Consider the following 23,549-nt stretch of genomic DNA (forward strand, 5'->3'; position numbering starts at 1 on the left):
CAGAAGTGACAGTTGTATTCAGACAGTTGTTTTCATGGTCCCATGAAACATCTGTCTGATATATGTATATAGATCTATACTCAGAGATGTGGCTAAAACTCTGGAGGGGGTCACCTCGAAGAAATCAATGGAGAATGAATTTTGAGGGATAAATGGGTAATTTTCATTACATTGGCAGAATTAAAAAATGGGGCATGGTTATGGATGATTTTGAAGTTTTTATTTTTAGTTTTTCAAATAAAAAGTCAAAAAAATTACAAAAATCCAAAAAAAAAAGAGTGAACTGTAATCTGATAGTTCCTTCCCAGGTTAATAGATGGCCTGACACAGTGCCTGGCACTCAGCAAGTACTTGGTATGCACAAACTGAGTATTTCAGAATATACTTGAAAATTGTCAGTTCTTTCTACTTTCAGGCTTTCCAATTGAAGGTGAAAGAAAAGCGCTCATAGAACATGACTAACAAGTAACTGGGTCCTACCTACCTTACCTTCCAGCACTTCATTTATATATTCAGTAATGTTAGTGGAACAGTTACTATGTGCTGGTTCTAGTGAAAGGTTCAAAGATACAACTGTGACCAAAACAGATGTGGCCCCTGCCTTTATAAGACCCCAGCCTGGTGGAGGAAATAGACAATAAGAAATAAGTAAACTGAAAACTTTTTAAACTATTAAGAAATGACAAGTGTTATAAAGAAACAGAGCAAAGCACTATAAGCAGGAGTGATGTGGAGGCATCGCTGCCCAGGAGCAAGAAAGGACCAGCTCTGTGGGTCTGAGCAGCTAAAGGCAGCTCAGAGCCCCAGCCTTGCATCATTTAGCACAGCTGGACAGGAAGCCATAAATCCCTTCTTCCAGATTTCTGATTCTTTTGCCCCTGGCAATGATGAGCCTCATCTCCTAAGCACCTGGCCAGAAAGGTGTTTGCAGCCAGGCATTCTCTGAGAGCGACAGGTACCCCCCACACCCCCTGTATTGGTGGCCCTATGACGCCTTCAGAAACTAGAGCTTGCTCAGTGTTTGGTGCATGAGTGCTCAGAAAACAGCAGGAAATCAGATGTCTGTGTTCAAATGATGCATCTTGTAGCTAAGGCGGCCAGAGCTGGCCCCAGGGGGACAGCATGTTTTGTGAGGAAAAATTCTCCAGGAATAATGTTTATCAAACCCCTCTCAGCAATCACCCTGTGCGTCTTCCAGCTTCTGGCTTGCTTGTGTTCATGTTCATTTTCTTTTTCTCTCTGCAGGCTGTGGAGACCAACTTGGCTTCCAAGGACAGCCACTGGGTCTTTGTGAATGAGGTAAGAACCCCAGAATGATAAGGGGCGCAGCTTGCACTGGCTGCCTGCTCTTTGGAAAAGCCCACAATGATCCTTCAGGTCTAATTCTGACTTGGGGTGCTGAAGTGAATTCCAGGGCTCCATCGTGGCAAGACAGGAGGTCAGGGAGTTAAACCTGACTTGCTGAGATACTCATCTGGAGCAGGCAGGAACCAGGGGAAAGCTCCAGACCTGAGTATACCAGTCCAAAAGAAGTGCTATCAGGCATTAGATATGCAAGGTGAGGTGAGGCCACCTGTCAGGGGTCAGGGACCCATAAACTAGGGCAGGTTAGAACACAAAGAGGAAGAGGAGGCCAAAGAACGAGGAGGGGGCAGAGGTGGTCATCCATGCAGGAAGTTGCAGGTATGCGTGTTATGTGAATGAGTGTGTGCATATAAGAGTGTGTGTGTGTAAGTGAGGTGTGTATGTGAAAGTGCATTGTGTGAATGTGTGTGGATATATGTGTGCCTAAGTGTGGATGCACAAGTGCATGTGTGCACACACCCCTGTGCAGCTGAAGGGGGCAGGGATCATTGTAACCATATAAAAGCTGTGAAAGGGGTGTCTCCCATAACTGGCCCTCCCACTGGTTTGGATCCTACAAAGAATGGGCACAGCAAGGTTTTTCTGTGGCCAGGTCTGACCTTCACCACTTTCAAACCACCTGGCCCTGGCTTCCTTCATGTTGCAGAACTTGTGTGGGAGTGGCTTTTAAACACAAGCCACAGCTTTGCAGTAGAACCCCCTGTGCCTGTGTGCCCATTTTGGAAGCATGAGCAGACCAGCCTGTGTCATCCCCCTGTGCAACAACCGGGACTGGCTGGAAAGGTATTTGCTGGTTTGTGCTTTCATTAGGGCTGCCCCTAAAATAACCCATCAATTTTTAACAGCCTCATTCCAGAAGATGCAAGGTTTATTACATAGGTAATTTGTTCTTTTCTGATAGGTGTTTCTTCATTAGCTCAGTGCTAATGTGACTTATTTTAATAATTTTGCAGGTAGTACCTGAGAATAATTGTTAGCAAGACCCATTTTTCAAGGGTTTCCTTCATCAATTCACATCTTATTAGCTCTCCATCACATGTGTAGGTGTGCGTGGTGCCTGTCCATTTGCTTCAGACTGTGGAAGGTGGTGCCCAGGATTGGGAGAAGGCGCAGCCCCTTCCTCATGCTTCAGAATCCGCTCGAATCCTCCTTGGTCCTCTGGAAGTTTTGATTCTCGGCAAGTTCTTCAGAGTCTGGTTACCTTTGTTTCAGAAGAAGGATGTGTTCATGTGTTCCTTAAGGCAAATGTCTGGTGCTGGGATTTATTTTTTTGGCAGCTCCTTCAAATTGGATAGCTTGCATTTCTCTTTACATTTCTAACTTGCTTCCTCTTCCCTTGCCTACAGTCCCATCCACTCCAGGACCCTCTGTCTGTCCATCTTGATTCCTCCTAGGGAGCTAGAGTTCATTTCAGACTGGTCAGGGTGAGGTGCCCTTTGGCATTTTTGGGGGGTTGGAAAGACAGCCTCACTGTGGTGCCACCAGGAGGAGACAGCTGTGGGCACCCACCTGTCAGCCACTCTGCAGTGTGCCAGCCCAGGTGGCAGGGTGGCTGTGCCAGCACACTGACCCTGTGCACATCGCTGGGCCAAGAGTCCTTCTTCAGAAGTGACCTCACCCTTTTATTTTTTATGGGACACTTTTCCTCTTGAAGATAAAGGGACAACAGCTAGTGTTTCTTGTTTCATTGGAAACAAAAGTCTTGTTATTCTTAAGACAGTGATATGTGAGGCTCTATCCAAATACAGAACCACAGACAAATCATTGCCCAGTTACTTTTGTTTATCATTTTTTGCTTATCATATGTGATGGCTGAAATAAAATAAGGTGGAAAGAGTCAGGGGCAGGCATTGGTGACTCCAACATGGTTTACAGAATTCAGCAGCTACACGGGGGACCCATTTTCTTGCTTCCTCAAATGCTCCCCACTTTTCTCAGAGCTGCTTGGGTCCAGGCCTCCTCCCACCCCACACACAAGTCTCTCCTCAAGGAGGCCTCCACTCTTGTCCCCAGCGCTGCTTCCTCTCAAGCTGTGTCCTCTGACTTCCCCCTCTGCATTTGACTTGCTTAATATATTTTCCTGGGTTCAAGGCTGGTGGGCCTCAGTGACAGTTTCTACAGATCTCTGGGCTCCACTATTAGGACTCTGACAAGCAGATGTGCTTTGGGGTAGAAACTATATTCTCATCAATTGATTAATTTACACATTAGCTTGGAGCAAGGTGGGAAACAAAATGAACCATTAGTAAAGGTGGCCACTCAGCTGTGAGTCCCTGAGGCATAGCTGGAGTCCAGTTGTGCTGTGCAAAAAGTAGATGTACTTTTAGGGCAGGTCGATGTGCAAGGGTTAGAGCAAGTAGCTTTGATGAGTGTTTCCCATTTGGCCTCTGAGAGAAGACAAAGGCAACAGTTAAGACCTCTGGGCTGGAGGAGACTGCTCTGGGCTATTCAGTAGAAGCTGCCAGTCAGACCTCTCTGTAGATGGGTTAGGTGGCTTCCTGAACCCTGAACCTCTCAGCAGTCAGGCTGGTAGGCTTCCTCTCTTTGGCAGACCTACATGTGGCAGTGTTCCCTCTGCTCCAGTGACTCACAGGTGTCCTCAGGGCCTGATGGAAGCCAGAAGCTGAGGAGAATGTCCTCCTGAGGCTGCGTCCAGGCAGGAGACTTGCATCTCATAACCTGGCTCTTGGGAACTTTTGGGAGAAAACTGTTCTAGGGAATATGTATATAACTTCCCTGCCTCTTCCAGAACCAACTTTGGTGGGCACCCGAAGTTCTCTGCTGGTTGATAGTGCTTATTGTTAGACTGTTTTTTCCAGACATAAACATGGTTTAAGATGCTTAATGGTGATGCAAAGGCATTCTTTACGCTGTGCTTAGTTAATTTGCTCAGTGAACAAGTCTCTAACTGTCCTATGTCTCAGCAGGGCCCAGGAAGATGTGGGGGAGGTGGATTCTAAAGAAAGAAGAGGTACAGTTGGCAGGCTTTCGGCCTCTCTGCACCCTTACCATGACCCTCACTTCCTCGCCTCTGAGCTCCAAGCCTAGATTCAGATGCCTTCTTGACTGAGCCTCATGGATGGAAGTCTCCTGTCCACCTCTTGCTCAGTGTCTCTCTCTGAACTCATCATCGTCCCTCTAACCTGGCTCTCACTCAGTGCTCCAGTCTCAGGGACTACTGTTTTCATCTTTCTGGTTGCTTCCCAGAACAGTCAGTGCAGAAAAGCCCACATCACGTACCCTGTCACACATCCAATCCAGCATGACTGAAGCCACCCTTGGCTACCTCTTGCCCCTCCACTCACTCTCTCTGTAAGCAGGCTGTGATTTGTTATTTCCTTTTGCTGGCTCTTAGCCTTTGCTATGGCATTCCTTTATGACTACTCTGCCCTTCGTGAATCTTTGATTATCAAGGATAACCTCTTCTGCAGGAGTTGGCTAACCAACACCTCTGCAAAAGGTCTTTCTGGATTTCCTCATCATATTTATTCATTCTCCTGCTGTCTGGTATTGCTGTCCCAACCATGCTGGGTTGGGGGATTGATGCATGTATTTGATTCCCTGAAAAGCCTGTAAGTGAGGGCTGGACTTTCTCTCAGCTCCCCTGCTTGAGGGCCTCACACACGAAGCAACATACTGGGTTAAGCCTCCTTCCATTTCATTTTCCTCCTGCTTCCTTATCTTGACTCTGTGGAATTGCCTGCACATGGAGGAAGAGTCATTTAATGGCACACCAGTCCTGCATGGACTCAGAGAGCTGTGATCCCACCTATGAGCTACAACTGTTAGCACTCCTGTTCCTTGCAGTCCCTTTCTGTGCATCTGCATTGCAAGTCCGCATGGAGTATAAGCTATTTCTTTGAGGCACATGCATGTTCCTTTTGACTGTGTATGAGGACACTAGCATGAAGCAGAGCAGCCAGGGAGGAGGGCACCAGCTACGCTTCCTTCAGCAACCTCCAAATTGTGCTGGGGAACACGTGTTCTGCTAATTCATAGGTGCTTTGTAGAAAACTGATTCTGTGATCAAAGAGGGTGGGTAACTTAAACAGCAAGTAGCAGTTTGTCTCCTGCAGGCATCTTTGGTCTGTAATCCATGCTGTGCTTTCCAAGGATGACATGGTGTGTCCTGTTTGCCACACCCACTTGTATTCCAGATTTACTCATGTACTTTTTTTCTCAGGACACAAGCTCACCTCTGTGCTGGAAGAGATTCTTGGTAGGTGGTGGAGTGTCAGGACCCATAGGGTAGAGTTCAGATTCCCCTATGTGACACACCAGGCTGTTCATGAGCTGTCTTTTGAGCCCCCTCTGGCCTCAGTTTCTGCCACCTTTCATTTATAGAGCTGCTCTGACCAGATCCTACGAGATCTCATCTCCCCAAGCACTGGCCATGCCAGTGTCTTGACCTCTTCAGTCCCTTCTGCCCAGAATGCTCTCCTGTTGTTGCCCCTAAGGTCCCACCCCCACCACATCACTTTCAGGGTTTGCCACCAGCAAATACTCCTTGAGGACCCTCTGGGTGCTGATCTTGAACTGCTCCACAGGGGACTTCTGTCACCAGTTTAGAAATTTTCAATCTTCTCTACCACAAACACATACTGAGTTAAAATAAATGGAAAGGAGATTAGGCTACATGTGTGCAATGTGGGGGAAAGAAATGCTAATGCACTAATTGAAGAAGACAAGAAAAATCGACCATGATATGAATGCAGAATCAGATAGCTCTGAGAAATCTTTACTTGGGACACAGAGAAAGAGAGGGAAGAAAAAGGTTTAATTTTTTTCCTTTCTTTTATTTGAAGATTTCAATTCTGTTTGGATATTATGTCCCTGTACCATTTACTGTCTGCAAATTTAATTTAGTAACACTCAAAAAACAATTACATCTGTTGTAATTGATTTGCTTGTTTCTCTCCTGAGCCATGTTGAGGAGCTGCTGAGGACAGGGACCACATCTTACCCACCTCTGTGATCCCACTGGGGACCTTGACCAGAATAAGAGTTGTCATTTATCAGCTATTAGTTGGGCCAGACACTGTTTATCAACATCACTTTCTTTTTATTTATTTATTTATTTATTTATTATTTATTTATTTATACAAGAACCGGGGTACAGGCCAGATGTGTGGGAGGGTGAGAAGATTCGCCAGAGACAGAGCAGGGAGCAGAACAGGCAGACTAATGAAATACACTGCTGAGGGGAGCAGTGGGCGAGACAGGAGAGGTCTGCTGCACCATGTGGGACCCTTGCTGGTCAGCGGGATGGAATTGGCACTTCAGAGGCTGCAGACTGCTTCACAGCATGGCGCTCAACTGCCTGTGCCACCAGGGGAGGCCCTCAACATCACTTTCCTGATCTGTTTTTCACTTACAAATTAACACCTCTATTGAGGTTTAATTCATGTACATTAAATGCACATATTTAAATGTACAATTTAAATCTGACATATTTATATATTCATAAAACTATAACAATGATGAAGATAGTGAATATATCCATTACCCCAAAAGTAGCCTCATGTCCCTTGGTAATCCCAGCCCCCTTTTGTCACTTCTCTAGGTAACTACTGATACCTGTCTAACACTATAGATTATTTGTATTTTCTAGAGTGTTATATAAATATTTCCCCCTATTTTGTTATGGTGATTTCTCTCTAGATAATTATTTTGAGTTTCATCTTTGTTGCAATTATAGCAATAGTTCTTTTTATTGGTGAGAAATATTAAATTGTATGGATTTACCACAGTTAGAATATCCATTTGTCCACTGAGAGGTATTCAGGTTGTTCTAGAATTTTGGTGATTACAAATGAGACTGCTGTGAATGTCCATGTCCAAGTCTTTGTATGGAAATAGGCTTTTAGTTTTCTGAAGCACATATTTACAAGTGGAATATAACTGGGTTTTATTGTAGATGTATGTTTAACTTTTTAAGAAGCTGTCAAATTGTATGAGAGCTCCGGGTGCAATGCATCCTCTTCAGCCCTTGGTACAATTAAGGGTTTTTGATATTATTCATGTAGTAGTATATAATAGTACCTCAATGTGATTGTGATTCTCATTTCCCTAGTGACTAATGATGTTGAGGAGCTTTTCATGTATTTATTTACCATCTACATCTTCCTTAGAGGGAAGCTGGGGTAATTGATTTGAGACTTTTATTTTTCTTTAGTGTAATAAACTTCCCCTTATGTAATTTGACGACATTTCCCAAGTTTTGATCTGTTATGTTTTCATTGTTATTCAGTTCCAAATATTTTCTATATTGCCTTTTGATTTTTTTCTTTGACCTATGGATTGTTTAAAAGTGTGTTATTTCATTTTCAAGCATTTGGGATTTTTTTTCAGATATCTTTGTTTCTTATTGATTTTTAATTTAATTCCATTGTGGCCAGAGAGCTTAGTTTGTAATACTTGAGTCCTTTTACTTTTATTGACACTTATTTGATAGTCCAATACATTGTCTTTCTTGGTAAATGTTTTATGTGCACTTGAAAAGAATTTGTAATCTGTTGTGAGAAAAGCTCTATAAAGGTCAATTGGGTTAATTTAGATGATAGTGTTGCTATGTCTTCTGTATCCTTGATGATATTTTGTTTCTTTGCTCTATCAATTATTGAGAGGTACAAAATATTCAACTTTAATTGTGAGTTTGTCTGTTTCTCCTTGCGGTTTGTTGCTTAATATTATATGAAACTTTGTTATAGAGGCATAAATGTGTAGGATTTTTATTTCCTCTTGATTAATTGATTCATTATCATTACTAAATGAGCTTCTTCATCCCTCTGCTCTGAATTTTTCTCTGCCCTAATATATACTCTATCTGTTATTGCTGTAGCTATTATAGCTATATTGTGACTAGTGTTAGCAGAATATGTCATTTCCCATTCTTTAACCTACTTTTTATTTATGCTTAAAGCAAGGTATATTTCTTAAGGACTGTTTATACTTAGGTCTTGCTATTTTATCCGTTATAACACTCTTTGCCTTTTAATTGAGGTGCTCAGGTAATTTACATGTAATGTGATTATTGAGATGGTTTGGAGGTATGAAAACCAAATGAAGAAATTGTTGCAAGGGGAATTAAAGATTCCAGTGCTGCTACCATGAGGGGATGAATGTTGGGAAAAGTTGGGGACCAAGCCCCCAGGTACATCAAGTTACTAGGTTTCCTTTTTACAAATAAGAGAACAAACTCATAGAGAAGAATTGACTTTTCTTTTTTCTTTCTTTTTTAAGATTTATTTTTATTTATGCATACAAGAACTGAAATGTTGGCTTGATGTGCAGGGGGTGAGAGGATTCACCAAAGACAGAGTGGGGAGCAGAACAGGCAGATCTACTGAAATACATAGCAGGCGAGACAGGAGAGGTCTGCTGCTCCATATGGGCAGCTCCCTGACCAGGGATTGAACTCATGTTGCAGTGGCTGGTGATAGCTTGATAGTGCTGAGATTTAACGTAATCAGTAAGTGAGAGAGTCATAATTTGGACTTAGGTGTGAGTGACCCCAAATTTAAGAAATAAATATTCTATATCACATGGCCCCTCTCTTACCCTTCCCCTCAAATGCAACATTAACTAAATACTAAATATATTTTGGATTTTTTGTTTTTTTTTTTACAATTTGGAAGTGGTAATATAGTTCTTTTTAATATTTTATATAATTCTTACATCATTTTTCATTTTTGCACAATGTATGCATTTTCATTTTGGTTATATTCACCATACAATTGCACACCCCCTTATTTAGACCTTCATCCTTCCTCACCCCCTCACCCCCTTAGTGTGTCTCTGGTTTATAGTTGCTTGTTGATTTTGATTTTTACTTTATTATAATTAGTCTTTTTCCTGGTCCCTTATTTAGGTTTTCTAGATTCCTGCTATGAGTGAGACCATCCGGTATTTTTCTTTTGCTTTCTGGCTTATTTCGCTGAGCATGATCCCTTCTAGCTCCATCCATGTTGCTGCAAATTGCATGAGTTTATCTTTTTTTATTGCTGAGTAATATTCCATGGTGTATATATACCACATTTTCTTGATCCAGTCATCTATTTTTGGGCATTTGAGTTGTTTCCATGGCTTAGCTATTGTAAATAGTGCTGCTGTAAACATAGGGGTGCAGGTGTTGTGGAGGTCTTTACTCTCTTCCTTGAACTTTATTCTTCTTATTCGTCCAAAAGAATTCATGAGAGCCACCTCAGGCAGGCCACAGAGATTAAATGAAATAACTCACTCCAAGTGACTTGGCATAGGGTCTGACATGTAGCAAATATTCTTAAAATTTAGCTTTTCTTTTTAGCAAATAACTAATGTCCTATAGGAAAATTCATCTTTAGAACTTAATCAAGGAAGCACCCCATTTAGGCAGTATGTAATAGGCTTCATGAAGGATGCAGAGGGTAGGGACCTGGCTTGATTCCTTGTCTGGATGAACCTGAATTACACCATTTATAAACATATTTGGGGTTTGCCGGGACCCCAGTTCTCCCTATCTTTTTCCTTCAGACTCCTTACAAGAAGATGTGGTACTTATCTACAATGGAATTGTACTCAGCAATCACAAATATAAACTTATGCGGATCATGGCATGATGGATGGAGCTGGAAGGGATTATGGAAAGTGAAATAAGTCAGAATGAGAAAGATAAATATCATGTGGTGTCACATGTAAGTGGACTATAGTGAAACTAAACAAAGGGACAGATAACCAAAATTAACTCTGGAAAATTCACTATAGAGTCAGGAATCTAATGGGGAAGAGGGAAGGAGAGGTGAAAGCAAGGTGAGGAAGGGTGCACCTTGGACTAAGATGTTGGACTGCAGGTGCTTTGGTACTAGGTAATAACACATGAAGGGGGGATCCTCTATTCCAAAATTACAACTGATGATGTAAACCAACATTACCTCAGTTAAAAAAAAAAGAAAAAAGTATGCATTTATTAAGATCAACTCAAATTACCACCCACCTCCTTTTTGCAACACCTCTTATACTTTCTATCTCCCAGCACCCCAGAGAACTCAGGCTGTGATTCTTTAGTGCTTCTTCACTTCTTCTGCCATGTGCTGTCTCCCTACCAGGATATATAAATCTTTTTAAAAACTATTTTATTGATGTAACATTTTTGTAGCTATATAAATTTCAAGTATACAGCATTATAATTCAACATTTATACATGTTACATTATGAACACCACCAAAAGACTAATTTCCATCTCTTGATGATCTATCATTCACTTATCATACATGTACTGAATACTTATCAGTCACTGGGGATGCTCATGAGAATTTGAATGTTGTGTTCCTCACCCTCCGAGAGTTTATAGTACCATGGGTAAGAAACACGCCTCCTGGATGACTAAACTATGGCTAAACAAGACTTGTGGGAGTGACTGCAGACTCTGAAACTTGCCATCAAGTACAAACTCCCTGTAGACAGTTCAGCCAGATCCCTGCATTGCTGTGAAATCAAATTCCATGTCTTAGACATGAGTCAATTGTTCCCAACAAATGTATTGTCGTTTCACAGAGTTTTGACAGAGAATGCTTGGGAAAGGGTGTGCTCACACTTAGGGAGTTTTAAAAATAGCTTTAATTACCACATGCAACAAATGTATCTGAAAACTAAAGGTTAGCGTCTTTACCTTTCTGCATTCTTATCCATCGCTCTTCTTACAAATGGATCCTGATGAATTCAGATGAACTTGCAGCTTGTACCAGAAAGACCCTATTATCTGTGCCTTCTACCCTGTTATTACACCTCCTTTGCAAGGCTGGATAATCATCATGTATTGCACAGAGAGACATGAAACAAGTGTGTGTGTTTGTGTGTGTGTGCCTGTGTCACATACACACACATACACACACATTCTCACACACACAGATGGTTGCTGCCTTCACACACAGCATGGAGGCTAGCAGGCCCTTGGTGAGCTTCCAACAAGGGTCCTTTCAAAGCTGAACTAGGAGACAGATGGAGGCAGGAGACCGACAACTCACAGAGCTTCATATGAAATATCTTACATGATAGTTGAGGGCTCATAAAGAACAGTAGGCTAAGCTTTGCTTCTCTTTTCCATTGTCTCACATCAGAGGATTTATGTGCACTGGGGCAGCATATCTCTTAGAGTTGATTGAAGAATTTCAAATGAATATCAAGCAGTTCCAGAAAGAAGACTAAGGGAACCCTTCAGTTGTCAGAGATCAGATCTAAGATGCAGTTTCCTATAGCCCTAGAGACCAGTTTGGCAGCTGCTGAGGTGATGAGGAGCTGAGGAGTCAGACACTGCCTCTGATGACACTCCTTCTGGCAGGTGCAGTTGGGGTCCTGGTTGAGAATTACTAAAGAACCCAACTAGTGTGACCAATGGCATCTGAATGGCCTGCTCCCTACTTATATATCTCAGCTTGTTTGCTGTCTGTGTTGAAGAACAGTAAGCCCTGTAGTTGCCCTCAGAAGCAAGGAAATTCACACAGTTGAGCACCTACTATGTGCCAGGTCCTGCTTTGGATGCTTTATAGATATTAGTTCAAGACAAATTAAAAATGTCCATGAAATCCCATTGAAAGAGATGGTAAGAAATTCAGTATTAGTAACAATATCACTTCCTCCTTGTCTTCATGAATTTGTACAAAGATTCCTCAGCTTGTACAAAATACAAAGTTTGTAACCAGTGGTACAATCAATCATAGGAAGGTCTCTGTGGATACTCAGGAGTTCTGACCCACTTTGGACACCATACATGGGTATGGTGATCTGTTTTTCTCTCCCCGAGCTTGGAAGACTCTATCCTTGGGTTCAACCTTCCTAACTCACCACCAGCCACTCCTCTCTGATATCCCACCTTGGGAATAATGTATCAGGGGAATGGTAGACATACAAACCCCTATTTGTCCTTCTTCATGTCCACAGTTAGTTTTCTGGCTCAGGGCACTTTGGTCACCCCTATTCTTCAAGTCTCTGAGGTTGCCCAGTCAACCATTGTTGGCAGTTCACCAATTTTATGAAAGAACATATCCAGGGAGAAGACAGAAAATGAACTTCTAGAGTATAAAGTATTGCTTACCTCTGAGTGGGTGTGTGTGGTGCATGTATGGTGGAGAGGAGGGACAAGAATAGAGGGAAAGCAGAAAAAAATTGCTCTAATTGTTTCTGATTCTACTACAATAGTAAAGCAAAACACAAATTAATATACCAATGACTTATCTGTTCTAATAGCCTTCTATATGTAGTTTATTTTGCCAAATTGATGTTCTGCTTAGTTTTAGTCCAGTTCCCAATAATATCTAATTAACATTTTATCATGTCAGTAAATAGCATTTGAGATAATATTAAATGGTCTTTTAATAGTCTGTCATTTGGAGGAATCATAATTTATACAAATCTCCATGTTTAGAAACTTAGACTAGTTAATGATATTGTAAATAATATGCAGTCAGTTCCCTATACTTGATGATGTCTTTCTGATACCTTATTATGGTAAAAAATATTGTTTCTGAGTATGGAAACTCTCAAAACCACAGCGCTCCTTTCATCAATGTGCCTGTCTCATCCCACTCTTGTGTCGTGTGAACATGAATATAATCAATATTTTTCATTTTTGTCAATGTTATTGATGAAAAAAAGACTTGACCCCATGGTTTTATGTATTAGCTAAGTCAAACACTTTAATGTTTACCTTGTCTATTTCTAACTTTGTGACTTAGTTGCTCATGTCCTTTGTGTTTTAGTCTTTAGTTATGATTCAATCCTTACAACAACCTTCTGGGAGAGGCATTATTAATACTAGAATACAGAAAATGAAATTGAGGCTCAGAACAGGTTTTTAGGTATTGCAGCTGTACAAGGATGAGCAGGAATTGTAAGCTCAAGTTGGTCTCATTCCAAAGCCTGTGCTATGTTCACATTATACAGCTTTTGAACCTGCCCAGTCCTAACTTAATGGGAGATATGCATTGATTTATGTCTTCTAAGGGTCAACATTTCTATATCAAACCAGGTAAATTTTCCAGTTATTAGATTCAATCACATTAATTTCTGAATCAAAACTTGGTTTTACAACTCAAAGGACATAGACTTTTCTATTGACCTCAGTTAATAATGAGAAAAGTCATGAGCATTCCCCTAATTTTTATCCAATGAAAGGGAATGAGCAGTGTCAAAGGGCTAATGGAACATAAAATACCTTCTTGGTTAGCAAGAAGGTTGTGGAAGACTCAGCTCCGTGTGTGGGACTTATCAGTTGTCCTAATGACCACACATCACCCCAACGAAGACTTGCAGTGAAGGAGCAGGACTTTATATTTTTTGGGAGTGAAGGTGCATCCAAATTCTCTTATAAATATTTCTATCTTTGAGGGACACTCCTCACTATATCCTATTTCCTTCAATATGACTGTTCTGAACTTAAAAAAAAAAAAGATTTATTTATGCATACAAGAGCTGGGGTATAGGCCAGAGATGTGGGGGTTGAGATGATTCACCAGAGACAAGTGGGGAACGGAACCGGCGGATCTACTGAAATACATTGCTGAGGGGAGCAGCGGGCGAGACAGGAGAGGCCTGCTGCACCATGTGGGTTGCTTCTTGGCTGGCCAGGGATCGAATTCGTGCTGCAGAGGCTGCAGATTGCTTCATAGTGCGGTGTTTAACCCCTTGCGCCACCAGGGAGGCCTGTTCTGAAATTTTTATGTCCTTCCCATGGGTAAGAATTTTGGTAGTCAAGGAACTGATTCTAAGTTATTTCCCTTGGCCAATCTGCATGAGCAGCAAGCACTTCACTATGAAATTTCATGCCATTAAAGCTTGATGCCTCCAAGGGAAATTCCAATTTAGCGTAATGGTTTGGTTTAATATAAAATGCCATTTCCTCACCCAAATATTGGCATCAGGTTAAGGAACTCTATTACCCATCAGTGTTTTGTCCCTTCAGCCATCCCACACCGTTGGGGGAAGGATGTGTATTGCAGGAGAGAAGCAGTCAGAGCAAGGAACCACTAGCACTGAGGAGTGTGTTGGCATCAGGGCATGAAATTATGGGCAGACATCTAGTAATTGGACAGTGGCTTGGAGTACAAGATAGTAATGTGTAGGAAAGGCTTTGGGGAGATTTTACTGCCTCTGCAATAGCAAGACCTTTGGCTTTCATCCTGAGTGGGCTGAGGAGTCACTGGACAATTTTTTTTAAAGATTTATTTATTTATGCATACTAAAGCTGGAGTATAGGCCAGAGATTCAGGGGGTGAGAGGATTCACCAGAGACAGAGCTGCGAACAGAACAGGCAGAGTGACTGAAATACACTGCTGAGGGGAACAGTGGGCGAGACATGAGAGGTCTGCTGCACCATGTGTGTTGCTCCCTGGTCGGCCGGGGTTCGAACTTGTGCTGCAGAGGCTGTGGATTGCTTCATAGTGTGATGTTTAACCCCCTGCGCCACCAAGGGGAGGCCCTCAGCAGAATGATTCTAATATTCATTCATGTAGTTGTGTATATTGATGGTTAATTTTTGTCTATGGTGTGAGGTAAAGGTTGAGGCTAATTTTCATTTTATGTTATTTTTGTACTGATATGTTTAATTGTTCTAGCACTATTTGATGAAAATAGTGTCCTTTCCTCTTTGGCTCCTTTGTGAAAAATCAATTGATGCTGAAAATTGAAATGTTTGCATCTGCTCCTGGACTCTATTCTTTTCCACTGACCTATATGTCTATCTTCACAATGCCACACTGTTTTATAATTGTAGCTTTTTAGTTAGACTAGAAATCAAATGGAGTAAGTTCTCCACCTTTGTCTTTATTAAAAAAAATGCTTTGACATTTGTAGGTTCTTCACTGTTTCATCACACTGGGGCCAGGGTGAGTCAACTGAGGAACCAAAAGCACAAAAGTTCAGGAGAAACTTGCTTTCAAGTTTGTGCAACTGTCTCACTCTAGTTCTGGCCCCATATTTGCAAGTGATTTTTAGAGTTAACCTCTCAGTTTTTTAAAAAAAAAAGCCTGTTAAGGGATTTTGACTTTAATTATTATGTTGAATCTAGTGATAATCTGAAGGAGGATTGAGAGCTTCAAAATATTGACTCCTCTAACCCATGAACAAGTTACGGCTTTTCATTTATTTATATCTTCCTTCAATTATTTTAAAGTATGTTTTATGGTGTTAATTGTACAGATTTTGTTAAATTCATCCCTACATATCAAATATCTTTGGATATAGTTGTAAATGGTATTGCTTTTTCAATTTAAATTTGCAGTTGTTTATTGCCAGCAAGCAGAAAATACAATTGGTTTCTGAATATTGACTTACATCACACAATCTCGATAAACTCACTCACTAGTTCTAGTTGCTTTCTTTTGTAGATTTCCTGGGATTTCTATATAGATAGTCATGTTATCTATTCATAAAGACAGCTATACTTCTTCCTTTCCAATCTAAATCTTTTATTTCTTTTTCTTGCCCTATTGCACTCACTTGAACCTGTAGTTCAATATTGAATAGAAATAATAGGGTATACATCTTTGCCTTTTCCTTGATTTTACTGGGAAAATATAGCTCTTCCCCATTAATTATGATGTTAGGTGCAGGTTGATCATAGATGCCCTTAATTAAGTTGAAGAAGTTTATTTTTTCCTAGTTTGTTGATGGTTTTTTGAACATAATTGGAAATTTGGTTTTGTGAAGTGCTTTTTATGCATCTATTGGGATAATCACATAATTTTTCATTTTTCATTTGTTAATATGAAAAACTAAATTTATTCATGTGAAACCAACCCCACAGTCCTGGGATAAACCCATTTAATCATATTTTTTTTTTCAATTGTTGGGTTTAAGGCTTGCTAAAGTATTAGCTAAGATATTTTAAAGTTTTGTATGTAGGTTCATGATGTTATTTTGTTAAACCTTTATATGGATTTGTTATCAGGGTAGTGCTGGTGTCTTGAATAAGTTTAGATGTGTTCCTTCTCTTCAATTTTCTGAGAGATTATGTAGAGTTGATTTCACATCTTCTTTACATGCATGTACAATTCACTAGTGAAGCTATCTGGGCCTTGAAGGTACCCCCAGACCACATGGGGAGACTTTAAGATATTTAGACCCTGAATTTCTTTCTGAGTAAGGTTTTAAGTTTGTACCTTTCAAGCAAGTTGTCCATTCATCTAAGTTTCTTGTGGTTGTGATCTGCTAATATTAACATCTGCATCTTTTGTTTCTCATTCTTTAAAGATGTTATTTCCCTGACTTCTGGTTTTGCTTGTTTTTGATGAGAACACAAATGTCATTCTTATCCTTTCTTTCTGTATATTGGATCTTTTTCCTCTGGTTGCTGTTAAGATTTTCATTTTTCTCTTTGAATATTGCATCAAATTTAGAAAATGTTTGACCATTATCAAATATATTGTTCTGTCCTTCCCTTTCTCTCCTTCATGAATTCCAGTGACACATATATTAGGTTGCTTGAAGTTCCACCATTCACTAATACTTCATTGATTTTTTTCCTGTCTTTTGTTTCTCACAAAACATTCATTTTGGAGACATTTTGTTTTGATACTTTCAAGTTTACACATTTTTCTTCCACAATGTCTATAATCTCCTGTTTATTTATTCTGGAGTATTTTTCATCTCAGATATTGCATCTTTTATTTGTAGAAATTCGATTTGTATTTTTTATTTCTCTCCCTATTATGCATAAACTTTCATCTGCCTTATTGAACATATGGTGTGTATTTATAATATTTATAGTCTCTCTTTTAATGTCCTGTTTTACTAATTTTGCCATCTGTATTATTTCTGGTTCTGTTTCTACTGACTGATTTTTCTCCTCATTATGGGTTGTATTTTCTTTTTTCTTTAATGCCTGGTAATTTTTGATTAGATGCCAGACATTAAAAATGTTACATGATTAGTTGTTTGATTCCTTTGAACTTCCCCCTTCAATATCTCCCCCCCACCCCCTTCCTGGACACAGTTACTTTGGAACTTGCTTTGAAACTTTTTAATCAGATAGGAAGTCTTTAGTCTGCAGTAAATTTGACTCACTTTTGAGAATGGTTAAACCTGATCCCTTCACCTGACTCAGGTAGCTCCCCCACACACATATAAACAATCATTGCTCAGCTAAAGGCTCAAGGGGAACTTCATGTAGATTTCTTTAGGGTTTGTTTGGTGTAGATCTCTTCTCTTTGAAATTCTGCTGTATGGATTCAAATTGCCTTGGCTGCCTCAAAACCCCAATTCTGTCTTCAAATCATGGAGACCAAAGGCTCTACCTAGGTTTCTTCTGCCTCTGCTGCAACTTAGAAAGTCTCTCTAAATAACATACTCATACTCACCTCATTTGTTTCTTTTCGGCTGTAGCTGTTGTCCAATATTCTGAAACTGTTGCATGTATTTTGTTTGTTTTTTATTTATTTAAGGTAAGAGGCAATTTCAGCCCAGCATCTACACACTTAATTACCATGTTGTATATCTTCTAGTCTTCTGAATTTATGTTCTCAGACCTGTACACTTGGGTCTACACAATTGGATCCAGTTCAAATATAAGAACTTTGATATGTTAAACACAGGGCTATAAACCTCAGAACTATCCACTTCAGGGGCTGGGCCAGGCAATTTTATTTTTAAATTATCTTTAGAATTTTTTTCTGGGGGGATGTAATATTTCAGGATTTTTAAATTATAAATGCAATTAAAACTTATAATATCCTGTCAGTTCCTTGGGGATAAAAAAAAAAACTATAAGGTGTTAATGTGAAACATAAGGTCTCATTTTCCTAGTGGGAGGGATAGTTTTGCACAAATAAAAAAAAGGCAGATTTAAATATTCTCCTGAGATGAACAAATAGGTATTGCAAACAAAATAATTAAAGTGGTTTCTAGCAAGCAAGTAAATGAGTACTGTGAAAGATCAGCCACTATTATATTTATTTTTCTGTTTGAATATCTGCCTGGGGAGTAAGCTGCAAATTGAAACCCAAATCAGCTTTAAATTTTTTAACAACAGAATGAAAAGCATAAGCATTGACTCTGTGTTATAGAGATAGCTACTTAGGTCAGAGTTTGGTTATTAAAATTTTTGAGGTTCACATTTTTGTGTGTGTATGGAATTCTGAAGCACTGCTTCCTACTTTGTTTCCTTTTTGTCTTTTTCTCTCCCTCTCTCTCCATTATTTTTTCTTCTTCTCTCCTATCCCTTCTTCCATCACAAGTACTTGGAAGGCCTGATTCTCAGCCTTGTGAAGACAGCTAACTAGGACAGACATACACCCTGCACATGAGAAGCTGGTTTTAACTCCAGTGCAGATAGAGCAATGTATTAGTACCTGCAGTTTCCTTCTGGTTCTGCGTGGGGAATACTGAGAACTCACAGTGCTCTCAATCTGAATTGGAGTTGTGGGTATATGCTAAAGGGCCAGAGGACCCTCACAGATTTTGGATCTGAGTTAATGAAGTTTCCTTACGCAACTCTTGAGACTCTTTTTCTGGATGAATTCCATGCTGATCTGCTGGGGGCATCAGATTGCATGAAGAGCTACATCTTTGTCTGTGACTACAGAGTGCTCTTATGTGGAGAGTCCTGCTCACACTGTTCAGAGTCTAGATTCACCCTGTCCTCCAAATGGCAGACAAAGATATTTTTAGCTTGTTCCCACAGTTATTTTCATGCTTTTCATACCCAGACCTGGACTTACTGAAGTATCCAGTTCAGATCCAAAGTAGATCATATTTCAGTATGATCATATCGGAAAAAGCAAAGGTAAGGTTAGCAATTGCTGAACCATGTCAGAGAATTGCTTTGACCTAACTTAGAGGTTCTGTGTCCATTGGAATTAAGGGAAACTTTGTGAGCAGAGACAATGACATAGGATTGTGAGAATTTTGAACTTGCAAGGTTGGTGGAAGCCAGAAGACTGAAGGAGATGTAGGAGAAAGAAGGGCAAGGGAGAAAAGGAAGCAGGAGAAAGAGTGACAGACAAGGGAGAAAATGAAAATGGGAAAGGAGAAAGTGAAAGTTAGAGACAGGAAGGAAAGATGAGGAGAGAGTGGAGAAGGATGGTTAAATCTTACAGTCTCAAGACCATCCATCATCCACAAATCAGCAGCCAGCCAAAGGAGTTTTAATGACTCTCCCCAGTAAATGCCAGGGATCTGTGCAGGTCCCCTGGATCATTGGGGCACAGATGTTCAATTTGTGCTCATGGTCAAATATAATAGACTAAAATAGAATGGAATGTGATGAATTAAAATTTCAATTATGTGAAATGGAAAAAGTGGGCTAGTAGAAATGCATAGTTTCAAGGAACTTTCTTTGGGTTTCTCTGGGCCAGGTAGTTGATTACACTGATAAACTAGCAGGCCTGGGAAGGATTTCCCAGAACTGCACAGAGTCTGAAGAGACACCCTTCCCACCCTGTGGCCATATCCAGGTGCAGCTTTTCAGAGAACAAGGTCAGCGGCTTATTGCTAGCTGGTCTGACTAGGCTCACTCATGAGAATGGGATGTGATGGAGGAGGTCAGATGGAGGGACAATTCTGCCCCCTGTACCCTGGGCAACCCGGGTATGAAGAAGCAGGCAGAGTGCTGACTTTTCTGTGAGAAGAAACCATTTGTGTCATTCATAGAAAGTAGTTATACAGATTTTCAACCAATGGGCCATTTTATTTAATGATAGGATGGTTGAGACCTGATTTGATGTCTTGACAAGGAGTCAAGTGTACCCTGGGGTTTCTCAGTGATGAGAAACAGGGAAAAACTAAGTACAGATAGAGGAGGTTTGTTGTGGGCTCCCTACAGGAGCAACAAGGTGACAGGAGAGAGAAGGGCTGTGTTGGCTTGTCTAGAGGCCAGCCTGTCACAGGTCTTTTGTTGGTTTTCCAAGGTTGTAGAAAAAGCTTTAATTTTTGAGGTAGAAGGATAAGAAGCACTCACTGCAAAGCTCTATACTACACACATTGAATAGAATAAAGGTCACTGAATAAAGTAAAAAAACCCTGGAAAGTACTGTTATCCCTTTTAGAGAAAATGCTCAAAGAAATGAAGTCCCTTGTCCAATCACACAGTCAGGAGGAGCCAGAATTGAACCCAAGCCCATCTGATTCCAGATCCTGCTCTCCTCACTTCTCTGGATAATGTCTTAGATGAGTGCTTCTCAAATGTTAATATGCCTATGAATCACTGGGGGTATTGTCAAAAATGCACGTTCTGATGAGATCTTTCTGGAATGAGGCCTGAGATTCTGTATTTCTAAAAAAGGTCACAAATGATGTCAATGCTGATGGACTACACTGTGGGGAGGAAGGGGACTCTTTATAGCAATTTCCTATATTCTAGCTATGACAGGGACACCCAGGCATAGGCTCTGAATTTTGCGGGGACAATAATGAGACAGGGTATGATTTTGGTCAGAACAACCACTCACAGGGTGCTCTCTTGCTGTCTTCAGACCTGGAAATGTATCCAGCACCAAGCTTAGCCAGTTTCTTTTCATTCTCTTCTTCACCAGCATGTCCTGGTCTCCTTGGAGTCTTTGCTTACCTCCCCTTAAACGTCCCCTTAAGTGCTCCATAGCGATTTGAATATAAGCGACATTCTGAAATGCTTGTTGACTTTGAAGGGAATAATTCTTTCATCATGACTTTGTTGATATCTTCCTTCAAACCAGCTTTGTCTGTAAAGTTTCTCTGCTATCATCAACTTTAGATTACTGACACCATGGTTTTTAGGAGGAAAATAAACTTTATTATTTCTCTAGAGATGGAATGTTGCTGGTATCACACAGATGTTTGATAGATCTAGGTCTTTCTAAGGAATAAAAGGAAATGACTAATAATGTGATTACGCAGCCCTAAATAAGTTTAGAGCTCTATATAAATGTTTAATAATATTTCCCCCTGATATCAAAAGGTGCAGTAATTTTACTGACATCTTGAAAATCATACACAAAGCTAATTTGTGCATGAGATTTACATCTGGTTTACCAAAATTTATATTTAGAAAGAGGAGATCTTTACCAATTTAATTGCTAGCTTGCCACTCAGATTTGGACTTTTGCAGAGATTTTCTCTTTTAAATAAAAATTTCTAAGAAATTTAAAAGATACAGATCATGATGTAACCAACACCTACATGTTTACCATTCAAATTTTGCCATATTAGAGATCTCAATTTTTTAGAAATAAACCATTTCAAGATATAATTGAGGTATAATTTTTACCCACTCACCAGTTCCATTAAATTATGTATTAGTAAGGGTTGTTTTTTTTTTTTTTTGTACCATAATAAGTGACAAAAATCTGGATCTAATTTCCTTAAATGTTTTGAAAGTGTTATCTTTCCCTGAAGGAGGCTCAGTGATAAGACCCAAGGTTGTTGGAGGGTAACTCATAGTATAAATAGTATTCCCAGGACTGCTGTCTCTTGTCCTCAGTGTGTTGGGCTTGCCCTCCTCTGGAATTGCCCCATGATTCAACCTCCAGAGGCAGAAAGGCACTGTCTCATCTTGGTCTTCCTATGATTGAGCAAATTTCCTTAGCATCTTCCAAGGAGAAGGCCCTTACATATCATCAGCCAGAAATGGAGTCACGTACCTTCACCTAAATCTACTCATGTGGTAGGACCACCCATGCTAGCTCAGACAAGCAGGATGTACCTTTGGTTCTGCATATAACTGTAAACTTCCATCATCTTGAATCCTGGGCTGGACACCTGTTTACACTAAGGTAACACCATCATAGAAGAGGCAGGGCAAAGCTGTCAGGCAGACAGAGAAACTGTTTGTTATCTGCCTCTACTTCCCAACCAGTTACTCTCTTGAAGTCAGTGTGTGTGTCCTTCACATCTAAGTTTTTATTACACATATTTCTATTGCAAATGTGCCTTATTGGATACATCATTCTGTAACATGTTCTTCCTTTTCTTTCTTTTTTGTTTTCCTTTGTTTTCTTCTATCTACATATATATAGGTAATAATGTGATACTGTAAGTCATTTTTGTAGCTGCATAGTAGTTCATCATATGAATTCCATTGCTTCTGAGACGTCACTTGTTGATGTTGTTGTTATTACATTGGAGACCTGAATGAAAATAAGGAAGAGGCTACTGAGTCTGACAGATACTGAAAACCTATCTGCAATTTGTCCTGCCGACAGTGTCATCATCACTTTTATTCTTCTCATACTTAGCAACAAGGAGCACTTCAAGACCACATAAATTGTTCATCACCTTTGTTGGGTCAAGGACTTCTTTGAAAATCTGATACAGCCCATGGACTTTCCCCTTAGGAAAATGCACACCTCCTTATTTAAGTGACCATTTTTGAATTGGGGAACACCCCCTGCTCCACCAATACCCCCGAAGCCAGCCAGAGACCTTGGTTGAAAACACGTATTGCCCCCGAATTGAGGCAATCAGATCTCATTCTGCTCCTTACTGTGCTCTATAAGTGCATGATTTTTCTTTCAATCAGTAAATTAAGTATGTGCCCTCTGGGTAGATGTGAAGATTAGCTTTTCTTCTTTAGAATTCCCCTAGCTTTTCTTTGGTCTTAAGTTTTTGTAAGTTCAATAGAGATTTGTAGAGGTTTCCTAATAATTCATTTGACTTAAAATGAAGATTTTCTAAGCTTCATCATTCCCTATACAAAGTTAGAAACAATGAGTATTTTTATTATTCAGTGCATGAAGCAAGGCTTACATTTTATTGTTTTCATAGAAATCAACCATTAAGTATGCTACAAGACACAAAAGAACCTTTATTTCTTGATGATTGGCAAGAAGGATGTGAGGTTAACTGTGAACTCCATCTCTGTTGTCTTCTCTGCTTGTTTTAGTTATTGCTGTATTTTTGTTATCAAATATTTCTTCCTTTGACAAAGGAGCCAGGTCTAGCAGTATTTTGCCATCACTATTCCAATCCCATCAATCAACATGTGCTCCATATTCTATGTATTAACTATCGCTAAACATCATTCATTAGCACTTACCACTGTCCAAGTCATCGTCATCTCTTACAAAGGTAATGTGGTAATGTCTTGAATAAGCAGTACTTATGATAGAGGACTTATGGGCAGAACCTAGTAGACTGCGGTAGGAAAAGTAACAGGGTAGGTCAGGGGGGAGTATTTCTGGAGCAAGACAAAATATTATAGAATTCACAGAACATTTACCTTCTTATACCAACAACAGTGAGG

General features: G+C 40.1%; 1 protein-coding gene across 1 annotated transcript in view; it reads left to right on the forward strand.

Moving 5' to 3' along the window:
- GRID1 (glutamate ionotropic receptor delta type subunit 1) overlaps window positions 1–23,549 on the forward strand; it is a gene marked incomplete at both ends in the record, with an annotated part of 601,422 nt that overhangs the window by 364,972 nt on the left and 212,901 nt on the right. Inside the window, one exon of the mRNA XM_084245065.1 lies at window positions 1,246–1,299. Coding sequence (XP_084101191.1) covers window positions 1,246–1,299 — 54 coding nt within the window. The remainder of the gene's footprint in view (window positions 1–1,245; window positions 1,300–23,549) is intronic.

The sequence above is a fragment of the Talpa europaea genome (assembly GCF_964194135.1).
Source record: "Talpa europaea genome assembly, chromosome: 10".
In the NCBI taxonomy this organism is placed as follows: domain Eukaryota; kingdom Metazoa; phylum Chordata; class Mammalia; order Eulipotyphla; family Talpidae; genus Talpa; species Talpa europaea.